At 47.2% G+C, this 19878-nt stretch overlaps 1 protein-coding gene across 2 annotated transcripts; it reads right to left on the bottom strand.

The window, feature by feature from the left end:
• Window positions 1-426: 426 nt before the first annotated feature.
• Window positions 427-17526, bottom strand: LOC135393521 (uncharacterized). 2 transcript variants are annotated; one of them, XM_064623930.1, is made up of 7 exons: window positions 17395-17526; window positions 15094-15221; window positions 13441-13648; window positions 12769-12921; window positions 6626-6702; window positions 1178-1383; window positions 427-574 (listed from the first exon to the last, which is right to left on the bottom strand). In XM_064623930.1, the coding sequence occupies exons 1-7, from the start codon at window positions 17491-17493 to the stop codon at window positions 522-524; spliced, it is 924 nt and encodes a 307-aa protein (XP_064480000.1). In that variant the 5' UTR covers window positions 17494-17526; the 3' UTR covers window positions 427-521. The 2 variants fall into 2 exon arrangements, with proteins under 2 accessions (XP_064480000.1, XP_064480001.1); XM_064623931.1 differs by lacking the exon at window positions 427-574 and adding an exon at window positions 4356-4572 and having other exon boundaries at window positions 1270-1383.
• Window positions 17527-19878: the final 2352 nt, after the last annotated feature.

Here is a 19878-nt window from a genome sequence, read left to right as displayed (position 1 = left end):
CTAAAGAAAATAATAAAAAAGAAATAGCTAGGGCGATTATGATGATAGTGTAGTATAATGAAATCCTCCGATTTCACTGCCTTTCTGGACTGGCGTGGGATGCGATGAAGAGGAAGCAGTTCAAACCTGATCCAGTCAGTTTCGGCTTTACTATACAGAGTTTCTGCGGACCAGGCAGAGATATGCTGAACTACGGCCGATGCGGGATTGCGCGGGTTTCAATATGCTTCGACGTTGAACCCGTTCGTGTCTTGATAGGTGACAAGACGTGAATTGACTACGACCTGATGCTCAAGCAGGCAGGTGACTAGCTCTTCTGGCGTGAAGGCCGAGTGCGAAGACCACTTTGAAACCACCGCTAGGTGGCGTTGGCATTACTCTCTGTTTCGAATTGCTCGAGAGGAAGGGAGAAAACGCATCGCACCCTTGCCGCTTCTACCAACCGCTTTTATTTTGATTATCAGACAGTGCACTACAAATTACATTGTCACATATCTGCACAGAGTCGTTTTTTTTAAATTTCATTTCTTTATCGGTGTTCTTATCTCTCCCCTCTTCCCCGTTCTTGGAGCGTCCCAGGCAGCACAATGCACTGAAAGTCGAGTGCAATAGGGGTGGACGGTATGTGTCTTATCAATGTTCCTTACCCAAGCAGCACAATGTACTGAAAGTCGAGTGCAATAGGGGTGGACGGGTAGGTGGAAGACCTTGAACAGAATCGTGATACTCAAGAACATTGATAAGACACATACCGTCCACCCCTATTGCACTCGACTTTCAGCACATTTTGCTGCTTGGGTAGTTTCACGAGTCTGTTCAAGGTCTTCCACCTACCCGTCCACCCCTATTGCACTCGACTTTCAGCACATTTTGCTGCTTGGGTAGTTTCACGAGTCTGTTCAAGGTCTTCCACCTACCCGTCCACCCCTATTGCACTCGACTTTCAGCACATTTTGCTGCTTGGGTAGTTTCACGAGTCTGTTCAAGGTCTTCCACCTACCCGTCCACCCCTATTGCACTCGACTTTCAGCACATTTTGCTGCTTGGGTAGTTTCACGAGTCTGTTCAAGGTCTTCCACCTACCCGTCCACCCCTATTGCACTCGACTTTCAGTGCATTGTGCTGCCTGGGACGCTCTACATTGTCCTGGGACGCAGTACATTGTGCTGCTTGGGGTGTCCCCAGGCTTTGATGAAAGTGTTGGTAACAAACTGGAGGGAGATTAGCGAAAGTGATAGGGAAGGAAAGATAAGGGACTCGTTGGGAGATATGTGGTACACGTTCCGATGGCCACGGATACGCGAAAACTGCAGCCATCGCTGGTGTTGTGCTTCAGCCCTGGTGTGTTCTGGTTCCGTGCCTTCCTTATCGGCTACCGGTCTCCTGCGTATACCCACAAACAGGAACACAATTAGCGCTATCGAATTTCACGACAGATTTGCTTTGAAAGAGAACCAGCTCAGATGAACACTCAGCCCAATGGGAGGCGTATATATACACCTCCAGTTTTCAACAAATCAGGGCAGATTCGAGAAAGATGATGGTCGGCTGGGAGCGTGCTATGCCGTGAAGTTCATTCCTACACTCTTAAAAATGAACTTCACCACATAGCACGCTCCCAGCCAACCATCACCCCGAATGACAACGTTCTCGCCCTAGATTTGTTGAAAACGGGAGGAGGAGCCTATTTTGTGCCGTGCATAATGGGCACAAAATAGGCTCCTCCTCCCGTTTTCAACAAATCAGGGTCGAGAACGTTGTCATTCGGGATGATGGTTGGCTAGGAGCGTGCTATGGGGTGAAGTTCATATTTAAGAGTGTAAGCGTGCGGGTCTTACATTCCATGCACAGAAGTAACCGGTCGATTTTTTCTCTCTTCAACGCATGCACCGATCTGTACAAATCTCATGTGCAATAAAGCGGAGATGCAGAGCCACCTATGAAGCAAGCTTCAAGCGCATGGAGCAAAGCGTCTCTGAGTCTGAGAGAGGAACGCGTCGAGCAAACCACGTCGCATCTTGCCCCCGACCTTACACTCTTAAAAATGAACTTCACCGCATAGCACGCTCCTTGCCAACCATCATCTCGAACGATATCGTTCTCGCCTCTGATTTGTTGAAAACGGGGGGCGTACGCCTTTTCTGTGACAATTATGAACAGCATAAGTGTCACAAAAAGGCGTACGCCTCCCGTTTTCAACAAATCAGGGCAGCTAACGATATCATTCGAGATGATGGTTGGCTAGGAGCGTGCTATGCGGTGAAGTTCATTTTTAAGAGTGTACTAGAGTAGTCACTAAATACTCTCTTACCTTACCTCTCTAAAACTCTAACCTTACCATAGTTCATATTTTCCTTCTTCTTCTTCTCTCTCAGAGGGTGTGTGTTTTCCCAGTTGTCCTGTTACTTTCGCGTGAGTGCCTTGAGCTTAGAGCTTAGAGCCCTGCACGGACCGACTTCTTCGGGCCAGGGGGCTTAATCGCTCCATCGTCGTTACGGTCGTTACAATCTAACGAGTGGCGGAAGATTCAAAAAGGTGGGCACGTGACACATTGCGCGTGACGTGTACCACGGCCTTAACGTATCGCGCGAAGAGCGCCGTGCACGTGTTTTATCACGTGCACACCTTTTTAAATTTCCCGCCCGCCTTTTTGAATTTCCCGCCACTCGTTAGCTTGTAACGACCGTAACGACGATGAAGCGATTAAGCCCACAGACTCGGCCCGGCGCATCGAAAAATGGTCCGGCCCGGCCCTGGCCTTTCCGTTTTAACGCGGTTCGCGGTCCGGCCTAGTGAGTAGAGCCCGGCCTATAGTACAGGGTGTGTGCAGAAAAACATGACCCGCATTTTTACATGTAACTCGTTGTCTACTTAGCCGATGAACTTCCGGTGGCGCACGACGGCGTATTTATGCGTGCGAAAGCTACAAAAAAATCCTGGAAGCCATACTCAGTGTAAAAAAATAAACAGAGCGCGAAAACATGGGCTTCCATGCATTAGAATAGGGCGGTCATGACAGTGCATGGTAGTGCATTTCGGTCTCAGGAGAGTTGTGTGCAGGCACCGCTAGGGGTACTGCCGATGAGCATCCATGTGGGACATCGTTTCGATTTATGCACCGATAGCTCCCCTAGCGGTACTTGAACACAACTCTCCTACGTCCACCGTGTTGCCCTTTCACATACACCCTGTTGTCCACCATGTTGCCCTATTCTGATGCACGGAAGCCGACGTTTTCGTTGTTCCGTTTATTTTTTAAGCTGAGTGTGGCTTCCACAATTTTTCTGCAGATTTCGCACGCATAAATGCGCCATCGTGCGCCACCGGAAGTTCGTTAGTTAGGTAGGCAACAAGCTATGTGCCTAAATGCGGGTCATGTTTTTCTGCACACACCCTGTATTTCCAGCCACAAACATGCGACACCTCGCGGTTTAGCACCGCAACGGCACGAGACCAAATTCAATTCCAGAAGGCACGCGAGCAAGCTCGTTATCGTTGCACTACAAAGTTCTTGTGGAGGTAGAGGATGTTGTCGGGAAAGACTTTCTCCCAATCCCTATCCCTGTCACCAAGCTCAGCGAATGTGATTGTGAAATATGTGAGGAGTCAGGAGCAATGTGAAGTGGCTTTGAGAATGCTCTAGATGGTCGAATCATACGCAGCGTCCAACAGTCCTGCATTGTGTGGAGTGAGCTGCATGGCCTGGTCGCGAGCAAGACTCTCTGAAACATGTGTGTCGCACGGTCCGAGGAGGAGGAGGAGGAGTGTCGTTGGGAGGAACCGAGAGGTCTGCCTGCCTGAAAGGCGGCATGTTTCTCGGGAAGGGAAAGGTGGAGGAGAGGAAAGGGTGAAGTGGAAGACCGAGCGGAATCCGCTCGGGGGGAGGATAGCTGCGTCCATGGGCCGACTTCAGGGGAACTGTGCCGGCATACGCCTATTACACATCTGAGGGAAACCCACGAAAAACCCCAGACGGCACAGCCGGCCCGCGGATTCGAACCGCGGACCTCCCAGTCTCCAAGCGCACGCGTTACCGTTGCGCCACCGGAGCTGGTGTCGCCCGGTGCGGCCCGCGGTGCTGGCGCATTTTGTCGGCCCGGGCCGCCTGCCGTGTCGGGGGCCCGTGCAGGGCTCTATCTTGAACCAGCATCCACACTTGCTTTCTCTGTAGGAAGGGAGTTGCCTCAAGACAGAAGCCGCCGATATTTCGAACAGAGACAGTTCTTCTTCAGTTGTTCAGTCTCTGTTCGAAATATCGGCGGCTTCTGTCCTGAGGCAACTCCCTTCCTACGTCTCTACCGGTTCGCTGGATTTCTACCCATTTGCTTTCTCTGTGTTCTTCCATGTGTTCTTACCATGTGGAAGTTTGTCAGCTTGAAATTACTTGACAGGATAAGCGGATGTATGAGATTTGTCGTCTGCCCAGTAAGTTTGGGGTTCTTTACGCTCGTCAGTGCGTCCTCCTCGAATCCAACGAGGACAATAATTGTGAACATCTTCATCAGGAGACGAAGTCCCGTACCAGCTTTTGAGCTGCTGAAGATCGTGACGTTATTGTACTTGACCGTGAACCTGCGTATAATATCCAGTTTAAAGTAGCACAGAAGTAATTTTTAACACCCTGTTTTCTTCCCATAAAACTGTTAAGTAGGCCAGTAAGATGCACCATGCGAAGTAATTCGCACCACAGAGTCATAATTATCGCGGGAATTGAATTTAAAGTACGCCGCAAAAAGCGACCGTGCGCAACGGCGGTGAAGAGCAGTACCAGCCGGTGATCTGCCCGGAACCTCGCGCTGACGCGATAAGGAGAACGCTCGCAGATTGGTCTAGAGAAATGTCGTCTGCTACTCCTCTGTCGTCTGCTACTCGGCTGGTTCTGAAAAAGCCTTTCTCCTGGCTCGGTAATGATTCGGCCTCTCCTTTACTGGTTTACGGCGGCAAAGGGACAAGGCGCTGACCCGCTGACCGGCGAACCAGAACGAGTTCTCCTCATAACGTCATCGGTGACGTGGCATCATACCTTCTCCTCCTCGTAATACCCGGAGTGGCGAAGGCGCGGACCCATGTTTATGTGAGTTCTTTTCTGGGAAACAAATTGCACACATCAAAACCTTTAGCGTCGTTCGGTAAAATGACACGCACACTTTCATCAGACGTCTTAATCTTTTTCAAGGACACAAGAGGCGACGGCGTGCTCTTCCACCCTCTCACACTGGGGGTGAAGGAAAGATGGGTCTCCGAAGATGCGCAATGAACAAAATAAAGAAAAAAAAGGCGTTTCTTCACTAATTTTTTTGCGGGCGATCTATCGAACGGATTTTTGTTCTGAAAACGGCTACGATATCAGGTGACCGACAGGAACAGATGACGTTCCTCTGGTAGAGGTCTATTCGAACGCTTTGCAGCTTTACTCCCTGTGGGCGCACAATGATTCAGCTTCATTTCAATGGCAGCGGTTCTTACTTACTGAATGAAATACTGACATTGATTGAATATCACGTTTTATGGTAAAAAATGCCATGGAAGAACCGGAGAGAAAGCAAGAAAATATTTGGATATGAGTGAAAAGCGAGTTAAAAGTAACTTGGAACTTAAGTTACTTTGGCAAAGTTACCTGAAAAAGGAACGAGTTCCTCTGAAAGTTACCACGGCGCAAAAGTACCGAGTTAAGTTACAAGTTACCAAAAAAAAAAAACTTAGTTACAGTAACGAGTTACTTGTAACGAGTTACCTCGAACTCTGCATATTATCGCATATTTCGTGAGCTGTTTCCCCAATCCGAAGTCCAAACCGAACTTTTTGTTGTTTCTTGTCCTTTGGGGAAAGGCATGGAATCTAATTCCGGGTTCAGTGCGATATGTATATATTGCACTAAGGAAAGTTCCGTCGCTACGAGTGGCTTTTTTCGGCGTCTGCCGTCCTTCTACATATAGACCTCTCCCTGTTTGTAAACAAATGACGTCATAGTGTTCGACAGCGCCACCAGTTTGGTAGAGTTGAACTACGTTCGAAGCAAGAGGCGCACAAGGTGGCGCCCGAAAGCCACGGTCTTGAGTGGATTACGATGGTCCCTGAAAGGGACGCGACCTTCGGTCCTACTTTTATTTCAATATAGGAGGCAGCGAACAAGTGCCCATTCGTGGAACCCAGCCCTCCCCTTCCGACTTGTCTCGGTGTCAGTCTGTCTACCAACGTCATGATGACGTTTCTCGGGTAGAGGTTTATAGAGTATAGTTTGACTGCTATTTGATGGAGCACCGGCAAGCACTTGACGGGTTCTCTTTTCATCTTCCATCAAATAGCAGTCAAACTACCCTATTCTCGATATTGAATTTTCGATACCGTGTCAGTAACGACCCCGTCCAGACGTTCGAGAAAACGAAGCTTCTGTCACTCGAAAAACTTTTCGAAACTCGAAAAATTCCAATTTTATCGGCGTACGTTTTTTTTTCCTTCTTTTTTTTATAAACCGGAAAATCCGGAAAACCCATGCACCTACAACAGAACAAGAAAAAGGACGGCTCTGATATCATACTCGTCTCGAGATTATTCCTTGTATTTCCCAAGAGTATACGTAAAGACAGCAACTATACACGTCTACACATAACTCAGAGGAACTTACGGTCCGTTGGAAGATCCTTCCCAGAGGATGTAAGCACCGGGTGACAACGGCAACTCAGGCTTCTTGAAGTCCACACTCTGAAGGAGGAACGTATAGAAAGCAATCCGAGATTATTAATTAGTATTACTTTTTCTTATTAAGAAAGGAGAGAAAACACAATCGATCACATTATATGTGTTGGACCTTTGGTCGGTCGGATTACTTTTTATTCCAAACCTTATTAATGGAACAGTAACAGAGCTTTCACGGCAAGCTTTTCACGCGGAACAAGTTCACGGACCCGCCATCCTTTACACGTGCGCGCGTTCTTGTTTGTTTGTTTGTCTTTCTTGTTAATGTTGTTTGTTGTTGTTGTTCTTGTTGTTTTTTGCATGTTTTTTACATTCTGGAATTTTTGAAAAAGCAGTTAGCATGCTCTCCTGGTCTTTTCTTTTCGGCTGCAGCTAGGCCTAGTTCTGGAACAAATAAAATGAGGATCTGCTGAAAGGAAGACGAGACCAGAAGACGTAAACAAATGACGTCATAGTGTTCCACAGCGCCACCAATTTGGTAGAGTTGAATCTTGAGGGGATTACGATGGTCCCTGAAACAGACGCGACCTTCGGTCCAACTTTCCTCTCAACAGACCTCCCCCGTTTGTAAACAAATGACGTCATAGTGTTCCACAGCGCCACCAATTTGGTAGAGTTGAACTACGCTCGAAGCTATATGGGTGAACAAGGTCGCGAACGAAATCCAGGATCTCGAGGAGATCACGATGGTCCCTGAAACAGAAGCGACTTTCGGTCCAACTTTCCTCTCAATAGACCTCTCCCTGTTTGTAAACAAATGACGTCATAGTGTTCCACAGCGCCACCAATTTGGTAGAGTTGAACTACGCTCGAAGCTATATGGGTGAACAAGGTCGCGAACGAAATCCAGGATCTCGAGGAGATCACGATGGTCCCTGAAACAGACGCGACTTTCGGTTCAACTTTCCTCTCAATAGACCTCTCCCTGTTTGTAAACAAATGACGTCATAGTGTTCCACAGCGCCACCAATTTGGTAGAGTTGAACTACGCTCGAAGCTATATGGGTGAACAAGGTCGCGAACGAAATCCAGGATCTCGAGGAGATCACGATGGTCCCTGAAACAGACGCGATTTTCGGTCCAACTTTCCCCTCAATAGACCTCTCCCTGTTTGTAAACAAATGACGTCATAGTGTTCCACAGCGCCACCAATTTGGTAGAGTTGAACTACGCTCGAAGCTATATGGGTGAACAAGGTCGCGAACGAAATCCAGGATCTCGAGGAGATCACGATGGTCCCTGAAACAGAAGCGACTTTCGGTCCAACTTTCCTCTCAATAGACCTCTCCCTGTTTGTAAACAAATGACGTCATAGTGTTCCACAGCGCCACCAATTTGGTAGAGTTGAACTACGCTCGGAGCTATATGGGTGAACAAGGTCGCGAACGAAATCCAGGATCTCGAGGAGATCACGATGGTCCCTGAAACAGACGCGATTTTCGGTCCAACTTTCCTCTCAATAGACTTCTCCCTGTTTGTAAACAAATGATGTCATAGTGTTCCACAGCGCCACCAATTTGGTAGAGTTGAACTACGCTCGAAGCTATATGGGTGAACAAGGTCGCGAACGAAATCCAGGATCTCGAGGAGATCACGATGGTCCCTGAAACAGACGCGATTTTCGGTCCAACTTTCCTCTCAATAGACTTCTCCCTGTTTGTAAACAAATGATGTCATAGTGTTCCACAGCGCCACCAATTTGGTAGAGTTGAACTACGCTCGAAGCTATATGGGTGAACAAGGTCGCGAACGAAATCCAGGATCTCGAGGAGATCACGATGGTCCCTGAAACAGACGCGATTTTCGGTCCAACTTTCCTCTCAATAGACTTCTCCCTGTTTGTAAACAAATGATGTCATAGTGTTCCACAGCGCCACCAATTTGGTAGAGTTGAACTACGCTCGAAGCTATATGGGTGAACAAGGTCGCGAACGAAATCCAGGATCTCGAGGAGATCACGATGGTCCCTGAAACAGACGCGATTTTCGGTCCAACTTTCCCCTCAATAGACCTCTCCCTGTTTGTAAACAAATGACGTCATAGTGTTCCACAGCGCCACCAATTTGGTAGAGTTGAACTACGCTCGAAGCTATATGGGTGAACAAGGTCGCGAACGAAATCCAGGATCTCGAGGAGATCACGATGGTCCCTGAAACAGAAGCGACTTTCGGTCCAACTTTCCTCTCAATAGACCTCTCCCTGTTTGTAAACAAATGACGTCATAGTGTTCCACAGCGCCACCAATTTGGTAGAGTTGAACTACGCTCGAAGCTATATGGGTGAACAAGGTCGCGAACGAAATCCAGGATCTCGAGGAGATCACGATGGTCCCTGAAACAGACGCGATTTTCGGTCCAACTTTCCTCTCAATAGACTTCTCCCTGTTTGTAAACAAATGATGTCATAGTGTTCCACAGCGCCACCAATTTGGTAGAGTTGAACTACGCTCGAAGCTATATGGGTGAACAAGGTCGCGAACGAAATCCAGGATCTCGAGGAGATCACGATGGTCCCTGAAACAGACGCGATTTTCGGTCCAACTTTCCCCTCAATAGACCTCTCCCTGTTTGTAAACAAATGACGTCATAGTGTTCCACAGCGCCACCAATTTGGTAGAGTTGAACTACGCTCGAAGCTATATGGGTGAACAAGGTCGCGAACGAAATCCAGGATCTCGAGGAGATCACGATGGTCCCTGAAACAGACGCGATTTTCGGTCCAACTTTCCTCTCAATAGACTTCTCCCTGTTTGTAAACAAATGATGTCATAGTGTTCCACAGCGCCACCAATTTGGTAGAGTTGAACTACGCTCGAAGCTATATGGGTGAACAAGGTCGCGAACGAAATCCAGGATCTCGAGGAGATCACGATGGTCCCTGAAACAGACGCGATTTTCGGTCCAACTTTCCTCTCAATAGACTTCTCCCTGTTTGTAAACAAATGATGTCATAGTGTTCCACAGCGCCACCAATTTGGTAGAGTTGAACTACGCTCGAAGCTATATGGGTGAACAAGGTCGCGAACGAAATCCAGGATCTCGAGGAGATCACGATGGTCCCTGAAACAGACGCGATTTTCGGTCCAACTTTCCTCTCAATAGACTTCTCCCTGTTTGTAAACAAATGATGTCATAGTGTTCCACAGCGCCACCAATTTGGTAGAGTTGAACTACGCTCGAAGCTATATGGGTGAACAAGGTCGCGAACGAAATCCAGGATCTCGAGGAGATCACGATGGTCCCTGAAACAGACGCGATTTTCGGTCCAACTTTCCCCTCAATAGACCTCTCCCTGTTTGTAAACAAATGACGTCATAGTGTTCCACAGCGCCACCAATTTGGTAGAGTTGAACTACGCTCGAAGCTATATGGGTGAACAAGGTCGCGAACGAAATCCAGGATCTCGAGGAGATCACGATGGTCCCTGAAACAGACGCGATTTTCGGTCCAACTTTCCCCTCAATAGACCTCTCCCTGTTTGTAAACAAATGACGTCATAGTGTTCCACAGCGCCACCAATTTGGTAGAGTTGAACTACGCTCGAAGCTATATGGGTGAACAAGGTCGCGAACGAAATCCAGGATCTCGAGGAGATCACGATGGTCCCTGAAACAGACGCGATTTTCGGTCCAACTTTCCTCTCAATAGACTTCTCCCTGTTTGTAAACAAATGATGTCATAGTGTTCCACAGCGCCACCAATTTGGTAGAGTTGAACTACGCTCGAAGCTATATGGGTGAACAAGGTCGCGAACGAAATCCAGGATCTCGAGGAGATCACGATGGTCCCTGAAACAGACGCGATTTTCGGTCCAACTTTCCTCTCAATAGACTTCTCCCTGTTTGTAAACAAATGATGTCATAGTGTTCCACAGCGCCACCAATTTGGTAGAGTTGAACTACGCTCGAAGCTATATGGGTGAACAAGGTCGCGAACGAAATCCAGGATCTCGAGGAGATCACGATGGTCCCTGAAACAGACGCGATTTTCGGTCCAACTTTCCTCTCAATAGACCTCTCCCTGTTTGTAAACAAATGATGTCATAGTGTTCCACAGCGCCACCAATTTGGTAGAGTTGAACTACGCTCGAAGCTATATGGGTGAACAAGGTCGCGAACGAAATCCAGGATCTCGAGGAGATCACGATGGTCCCTGAAACAGACGCGATTTTCGGTCCAACTTTCCTCTCAATAGACCTCTCCCTGTTTGTAAACAAATGACGTCATAGTGTTCCACAGCGCCACCAATTTGGTAGAGTGAACTACGCTCGAAGCTATATGGGTGAACAAGGTCGCGAACGAAATCCAGGATCTCGAGGAGACCACGATGGTCCCTGAAACAGACGCGACTTTCGGTCCAACTTTCCTCTCAATAGACTTCTCCCTGTTTGTAAACAAATGATGTCATAGTGTTCCACAGCGCCACCAATTTGGTAGAGTTGAACTACGCTCGAAGCTATATGGGTGAACAAGGTCGCGAACGAAATCCAGGATCTCGAGGAGATCACGATGGTCCCTGAAACAGACGCGATTTTCGGTCCAACTTTCCTCTCAATAGACCTCTCCCTGTTTGTAAACAAATGATGTCATAGTGTTCCACAGCGCCACCAATTTGGTAGAGCTGAACTACGCTCGAAGCTATATGGGTGAACAAGGTCGCGAACGAAATCCAGGATCTCGAGGAGATCACGATGGTCCCTGAAACAGACGCGATTTTCGGTCCAACTTTCCTCTCAATAGACCTCTCCCTGTTTGTAAACAAATGATGTCATAGTGTTCCACAGCGCCACCAATTTGGTAGAGTTGAACTACGCTCGAAGCTATATGGGTGAACAAGGTCGCGAACGAAATCCAGGATCTCGAGGAGATCACGATGGTCCCTGAAACAGACGCGACCTTCGGTCCAACTTTCCTCTCAATAGACCTCTCCCTGTTTGTAAACAAATGATGTCATAGTGTTCCACAGCGCCACCAATTTGGTAGAGTTGAACTACGCTCGAAGCTATAGGGGTGAACAAGGTCGCTCCCGAAAGCCAGGATCTTGAGGGGATTACGATGGTCCCTGAAAGGGATGCGACCTTCGGTCCTACTTTTCTTTCAATAGGAGGCAGCGAACAAGTGCTATTCGTGGAAGAACCCAGCCCTCAACTTCCGATTTGTTTCGGTTTCAATCTGTCCGCCAATGTCAATGTGACGTATCTTTGGGTAAAGGTCTATTCGTTTGAAAGTGTTTTACACGGTGGCTCCAGGAAGAACAACTTCATGAATGACAGAGGGTTTCCCTGTCATGTCCCTGTTTCTTTAAAATGTTTTCTTTTTCTTTTTGTCACACGCATATTAATGAAACCTGCACGAAGCATGTTTATTTCATGGTATATGTCTATTTCATGTCGACAAAGAGAAACGGCAAGTACGACGTTACAACAGAATGTGATTCCATCGGCGACCAAACACGCTGTCACTATGAACACATATGTGCATGCATTAAAAATTCACTTCGCACACACTTTTTTCGATCCATTTCAGAAGCATCCAGTTAGGTCCATTTAAAGGGAGACTTCGCAAGAAAAAGAAATTAGGTGAGCATCATACCGAATACGAACCACCCCCGCGATACCGAATACAACAATCGCATTCATTTTGCGCGAGTAATTAAAATTAATTAATTAAAAATTAATTCGTAAATGATGACAAATATCACACCGAAACCGAAATGCGAAGAGCAGGAAGCAGAGCTCCATACTACGGCGGTTCGTCCGGAGGAGGATTCCGTGACGTCACTCAGCATTGTCGTCTGCTTCCAAGCCTGCATTCTTTCTCCCTTGACGGATGCCGGATGATGTCAGCAGTGTGTTGCTTTCAGCGCCCTCTCGCTTCACAGAGGCGAAGCGCTCACTTCGTTATAATTCGCTCGAATAAAATCTGCGCAGTTTTGGACCGAGATATTTCGTACACATGTTCCTGACATCCTAAAGATTACGGACATACCACAACCTTTATGGTAATTCTGTTGCGGAGTCCCACTTTAACTTCAAATGCTATATGGGCTGTCATCTGCTATGAAAGTACAGTACCGTGTTGAAGATTTTGCTATTGTCGCTGATGTAAGTGTGGTGTATTTCCATGACCATCAGGGGGTTGAACGTTTTGTCAATCGTATGTTGCACGAAGTGAGCACCGAAGTTGAGTGCATCTGCGGTATTCTTGTAGACACCATTGTAGAACAGCTGTGGAAATGGATAATATTGTCACTCAATTGTGTCTCAATGTTTTCTCAATACTTTGAATACACCGTATGCCCTTGGTAGTGCTACTACTAGGGTATTATACCCTCGTTACACCGCCCCCCCCCCGTCCTCCCCTTAAATCCGCCCCTGCACATGACTGGCCGCCCTCCAGCACAACAAACTGGACACGGAGAGCCCGCGTGGGGAAGGAAGCAACGAAGTAACCGCAACCACAACATCGAGCACGTTGGTTACTCCGCGCCGACCGGTGAGTGGAGGAACGCTGCCCACGTGATTTCTCCGCCCATTTTTTCCCCTCTCCTGCGCCGAAGTTGAACAACACGCACCACGGAAGGTCTGCTGGATAACGTTTTGGAAAGTATTTTGGGCCAAATATTCGGCGCCTGTGGGTATTGCGGGTATATATACCCGCACTCATTTTTATTCACAGGGTCTTCGGACGTGCTCAAACACATCCAGCAGTTGTATGTACGAAATGTATCAGTACGAAGAGCTCACCTTAGTGTATCCATTCGACGCTGCCTCCAACTGCACCAGAGCGAATTGTGTAAACTCGGCACTGCCACTGAAAATGGTTTTTGGTTTGATGCCGATGGCGGAACTGTATTGGTAGAATGTCATGCCGTCTCTCGTCGGAAGAATTTCCATGTACGCGCCCTTTGTGTCTCCGGTTTCGCCGTCGTCATTGCGAATGCGGTACTTGATCCTGCGGAGAATCGTGCTGGAACACTTTCTGCATTATATTTAGGGCCTGACTTTTTAGGGTTAAACCCGTATCCGCCCGATATTTACCCCCCGAACGAAATCTGTAAAATTCGGGTTTAACCCGAATCTACCCGAAAACATCTGGGGCGTGGCACACTCATAAGCGTGCATTAAAATAAAGTTTGATTACATTGCTAAACATTAGTTCCATGTTAAGACAAATTTTTATTAAACAAAAAAAAATCACCCGAATTCCTGACGACAGAATATGCCGTAACGGGATTTAACCCGAATACACCCGAATTTTCAAATGAAAAATATCACCCGATATTTACCCCCCGAATTTGGCCAAAAATAAAACCCGAAAAAGTCAGGCTCTAATTATATTATACAACAACATGCGGACAGGGCATTCTGTGGTAATGACGACGGAATACCCTCTTAGAAATGAACCTGACCGCATAGCACGCGCCTACACTCTTAAAAATGAACTTCACCACATAGCACGCTCCTAGCCAACCATCATCCCGAATGACAACGTTCTCGCCCCTGATTTGTTGAAAATGGGAGGAGGAGCCTATTTTGTGTCCATTATGCACGGCACAAAATAGGCTCCTCCTCCCATTTTCAACAAATCAGGGGCGAGAACGTTGTCATTCGGGATGATGGTTGGCTAGGAGCGTGCTATGTGGTGAAGTTCATTTTTAAGAGTGTAGCCAACCATCATCTCGACTGATATCGTTACCTGCCCTGATTTGTTGAAAACGGGGTGGGCGTACGCCTTTTTTTGTGACAATTATGAACAGCACAAGTGTCACACACAGAAAAGACACACGCCTCCCGTTTTCAACAAGTCAGGGCAGATAACGATATCATTCGAGATGACGAATGGCTAGGAGCGTGCTATGCGGTGAAGCCCATTTTTAAGAGCCTACGGTGGCGCTAGCGTGACTCTAGGTGACGCCACTGTCCACATGATGCATTATTTTATGTTATGAAGCGGACGCGTTTTCATTGCGATTTTTTTTTAAATGTTAGTTTGCTTTTGAAGCTGTCAGCCACTTCTACAACACTTGGACGAAAAATATCTCGTTTTATTTCTTCTACACTCTTAAAAATGAACTTCCCCACATAGCACGTTCCTAGCCAACCACCATCCCGAATGACAACGTTCTCGCCCCTGATTTGTTGAAAACGGGAGGAGGAGCCTATTTTGTGCCATTATGCACGGCACAAAATAGGCTCCTCCTCCCGTTTTCAACAAATCTAGGGCGAGAACGTTGTCATTCGGGGTGATGGTTGGCTAGGAGCGTGCTATGTGGTGAAGTTCATTTTTAAGAGTGTATATGCGCAAGTTCTATGGGCGTCAAAAACACTCGGATGGGTTTTCCGTGTGAGCCCGTCCGGAGCTCAAAAAACAATAATGGCAAGTCCAGTTTCACTTACATGGCTGACCCTGTCAGGTTAGGGAAATAGAAGAGGAATGTTTGGGTTGTCCCTAGCGTTAGGCCACGAGGTAGTTTGCACACTGTCACCTCCCCGCCAGCCGACTCTTGCTTAGAAAGAAAGGGATTCTGAAATAAGGAGAAGAAGAAAGAAAAACATGCAATCTAGCATCAAACTTAAACTGCAAAGAGACCACGATGCTCTATGCCAGTCACGAGTAATCTAGTTGACAAAATGAAAACAACCTCAGGACATAGTGCAGGCACAGAAACCCCACGAAACGACCTGCCCTATATAGAGGCTAGAGTCACTAAATAGGGGTACAGAGTACTGCATTCGTTTTCCGCGCCGTGAGCCGCCGTTCGGTGTCCGCGATTGGGTCGATCCTGTCACGTGGTTTCTCCTTCCAAGAAGGCGGGCTCGCTCGCCGGCGTGGCCCAGTGTCGCTACCCTGCTCTCTATTTAGTGACTCTAATATAGGCTAACTAGAGTCACTAAATAAGCTCCGCTTCAGAGTATCGACACTGAGTTCCGAGAGCGAGCATGCGCCATCTTGTTTCCGCGCCATGGTAGCCACGTGCACGAGCACTTCAGGCGCATCTCAGAGCCGTATATAGAGAGAGTTTGGCCATCTTTTGATCTTTTGCCGCTTCACGGGAGGAGCTTGTTTTGACGTCAGAGTCGCCGTTGCACCGCCCGAAAAGCCTGAATCCAAGCGAACTCCGCTTATCAGCGAGCAGATATGCGCCATTTTGGTGCAGTGCACCAGCTAGTCGAGATGATCTTTTGTCGCGCTCAATGTAATGTACCACAATCGCCGGTTTGTGGCCAACAGGCGCCTGTGGTAAGGGGGCTTTGTTACCAAACTGAAAGGATTCAATGACAAAGGGTTCTCGAAGGACGCGATACCTTCTCCAACACCAAGGGGTCATAAAGTGGAACTCCTTGCCCCTTGATGTCGTTGTAGCCAAACACTTCAAATTAGCCGTCCGGAGGTTTCTGTTCGATTCTTGTTGAATATATCGTTATAGTGATGTCAGTAAGAAGGATTGATGATATATATATTTATATTTTGGTTATTGTGTAATCTTAGCGCTTGTATAAATGTGTGTTTCCTCAGCCAATCTTTTTTCTTAATGTAACTGCCGCGTTTGAATAACTAAACGTTGAAAAATATTATCGGATCGCACTAGCTTGTAGCTATGATCCGACTGGTATATAGTGCCTTACCATGTGTATTACGATGTTGTCAGTTCAATAAAAAAAGAAAAAAGCGATTTCTTTTTTTCTTTTTTTTTTCCGCCGACTGATTTCAGAAATATATATAAATATATATGAGGAGTGTTCAAGTAACCGTGACTTTCTGTCTCCTGAGCGTACAAATGGCTGGCGCCACTTCTTTTTCGTCATTTTCATACGCGATAGGCCTCCGCGTTCACCACGTGGTGGTCCAAAATTTGTGCAAAACAGAAGACACGTGCTGGACAAGATGGCCGACAGTGAGGTGAGCGCGCATATCGGACAGCGAATTGTCATGAAGTTTCTCGTGAATGAAGGCGTAAAGTCATCTGAAATTCACAGAAGACTTCAGGCTCAGTATGGCCACGATGCACTTAGCCGCAGCAAAGCGTTTGAGTGGTGCAAACGGTTCCGAGACGGCCGTGCATCAGTGCAGGACGATCCCGGCCGGGGCGGCTCAGAGCCCAGCGTCAGAGTTCCTGACAACATCCAACTTGTGGAGCGCCTGATCCTCAAGGACCGACAGATAACATGTCTCGAACTGGCTCGTAAAACGGACCTTTCTGTGGTAACGTTGAACACTATCATTCATGAACACCTCCAGTTTCGGAAAGCCGGGCCTCCTCACCAAAGGAGTCCTCCTCCTAGAGGACAATGCACGCCCGCATACCACGCACCTCACGACACGCACCTTACAGGAACTTGGCTGGGAATTGCTGCCACATCCCCCTTACAGTCCAGACCTCGCCCCCAGCAATTTCCACCTCTTCGGGCCGCTGGAGGCGTTCCTTGGGGTCGCCATTTCAGCTGCGACGACGATGTCAAGAATGCGGTCCGACCATGGCTGCTGTCATCCAAGCCCTCGTGAAACGCTGGGACAAGTGCATTAGTGCAGCTGGAGATTACGTTGAAAAATAAAACTAATTTCTCGCCTGTAAGTTCATTTTACTATTGCGAAAAATGAAAAGTCCCGGTTTGACTTGAATGCCCCTCATATATTCGTCGAAATAGCATGTACGAAGGCCTCACCGAGCAAGTTTCGTGTAATAGATTGGTATTTACCGTTATAATAAGGTGATACCCGTGGGTGGAACGCACTTTGGCTAGCGTTTGCATCTGCACGTAGGATAGCTTGTCGGTGTTGGACATAGGGTACGCCATGATTTCTTAGAGCTGAACGTCTCTCGTCGTCGATCTGCGATAGGAATTGGTGCGCCGCACAGGCCGTGGGTTATATAGCTGCACACTGGTCTTCCAGAACATTCCGAGAACAATAGCAGAAATATATATATATATATATAGACGATAACTTTGCGAGGGTTTGCGTCAGAGCTTTTGCGTTCTGCAGCCGTGACGGTCCGATTGTGATTGCACGGTTTCTGGAACGCAGGTGGGAATAATAAACTTTCAAAGGCGCATTCAACGCTGCAACTGTTTTGTGGGGCTGCCACAACCGACTCCCACTCGAGCCGTTGAAAAAAAAAAAAAAAAAGGATATCTGGAAATACTACATTTCCGTGCGGTAAGCAGATAAGTCATCCTATATGCCCGATTATCAATGCTGAAAAGTGTCGAAAAGTAGGGCTCGAAATCTTGCTGAGTGAATGGACCGCATCTGGGAATGCTAACTACTACTAACTACTAGCGTAACTCGCAATGTCGAACGCCTTTTAGACCCTGTGACAACACAATGCCCCCCCCCCCCCAAAAAAAAAAAAAAAAAAACACACACACACACTTTCGTGGCCGCACATTTTACCGATAAAACCTCTGCACCGTTGCTTATGGTTATACTGGTTGTGTCCGTCCATTGAACTCGCGCGACCAACCGGAGTCGAGACGTCATCCTACGTCAGCGATGTGGATTTGTCGACACAAATCGGACTCGAATAGAATTTCCATTTTACCGATGAGCGCATATCTAACCCAGGTCAAGTCCGGATTTAAATTTGTGTCTGCAGGTCAAATCGTTTTGAACCCGGAGACATATCAAATCCGCCACTGATGCACCTCTGTCGACTGAAAAGCTTAGAGGTGACTATACGACGTGTAAAAAATGACTCGGAACCGGCCACTATTACAGATATCTCGGATAATAGCCACGGCGTAAAAAGATCTCTCACATTCAGAGCAAAGAAACAATCAATAACTGCACGACTGGCCAACACAGATTGACGGAGAACGTCAGTGGTGCAGAGTTGTAGCCACCACCAACTATGTATAAGCATGCGCGGTCGTCGACGTGACGTAACAATTAAGACTCAGCCAATCAGGCAATGTTTTCAACGGCCATAGCCAATCACGAACGTGCTTTAACGCGGTCGTGGCCATGGAGAAGAACCACTGTCGTCTGCGAGTTGTGACTGAACGTCCTCGCGTACTAAATGGGAAAACTCGTAAATAAAGCGCAAAACGGTCTCAATCTTTCTCAAAACTGATTTTCTGGAAAGCGTCTCGCACTTTTTGTCTCAATATTTAGGACTGCAGGTTCCAGGTGAGCTGCAATCATTTACGGGTTCTTGAACGGGTGTTGGGTGTCTTACGAAATATCTAGAAAATCGAAAGAGCTAAATAGCGGAACCTCTTGAGTGAACATTTATAGTTCTTATCGCGTTCCGGGTGGTCCACTATCTCTTCGGTACTGGTACACAGGATGTTTTATTTTTATTAAATAAAGCTCCAGCAGGAGGAGAAGATCTCTCAGCATGATTTTGTAGCATGGCGACTGCTCGCAAAACTCGTCCGGAGCGAAGTTCCAGGTCAGTCAGTAGGCGAGGGAAGCAACGATAAAATCGTCTCGAGGATGGGAGCGGCCGCACCTCCACCAAATGTAAGCAGGACAGTAGAGGCAGGATAGGAGGGCAAGAGACCGTTTACTGAGCGACGCTCAATATTCGAAAGCGGCGGGTGCTAACCCAACGATAGCGAAGCGGCTGCCCGTTGCTCGTCTTCTTCACAATATATTTTTAATAAAAATCTATGCGAGCAGAACAGATGCTGTTTTTCTTTTTTTTGCAAGTGGCTTATTTGTCCAGGTGGATATTCTCTGTAGGAGAGTATGGCCCGCCTGACTGTGGAGCTTCTATGAATGTTTAAAAATGCGGGTTTTTATGCACTTCCCTGTGTCACGAAAATCCCACAGGAAACAGGTTCACACTGCTGGGAAAAGGTTACAGTCACTGCGAACCGCAGTGTTACAGGTCACTGTTGTAGGAAACAGGAGGTAGTCAGAAAGTAACAGATGCAGTCGCTGCTGAAAAGCCAACATAAAGGCCGTGTTCTTTTTTCCATTATTTACATATATTTTCTTTTCAAGCGCAGATGTCGTTTTAGCAGTTGAGTTATACGGCCAAGAAGGTATGTAACTACAAGACGACTAATTACCTAAGATTCATTAATTTATTTATTTGAAATACTTCTAGCATACAGAACATATGCCACTGAAGGAAGGGCGAAACAAGGAAAAATTCCAAACATATCAACACCTGAATTAATAAACTTTTTAATTAGGACATTCCGGGCATAAACCGATAACAGAATGCGACA

The sequence above is a fragment of the Ornithodoros turicata genome, chromosome 4, assembly GCF_037126465.1.
Source record: "Ornithodoros turicata isolate Travis chromosome 4, ASM3712646v1, whole genome shotgun sequence".
Classification (NCBI taxonomy): Eukaryota; Metazoa; Arthropoda; class Arachnida; order Ixodida; family Argasidae; genus Ornithodoros; species Ornithodoros turicata.
This window is presented reverse-complemented; position numbering and strand designations above follow the sequence as displayed.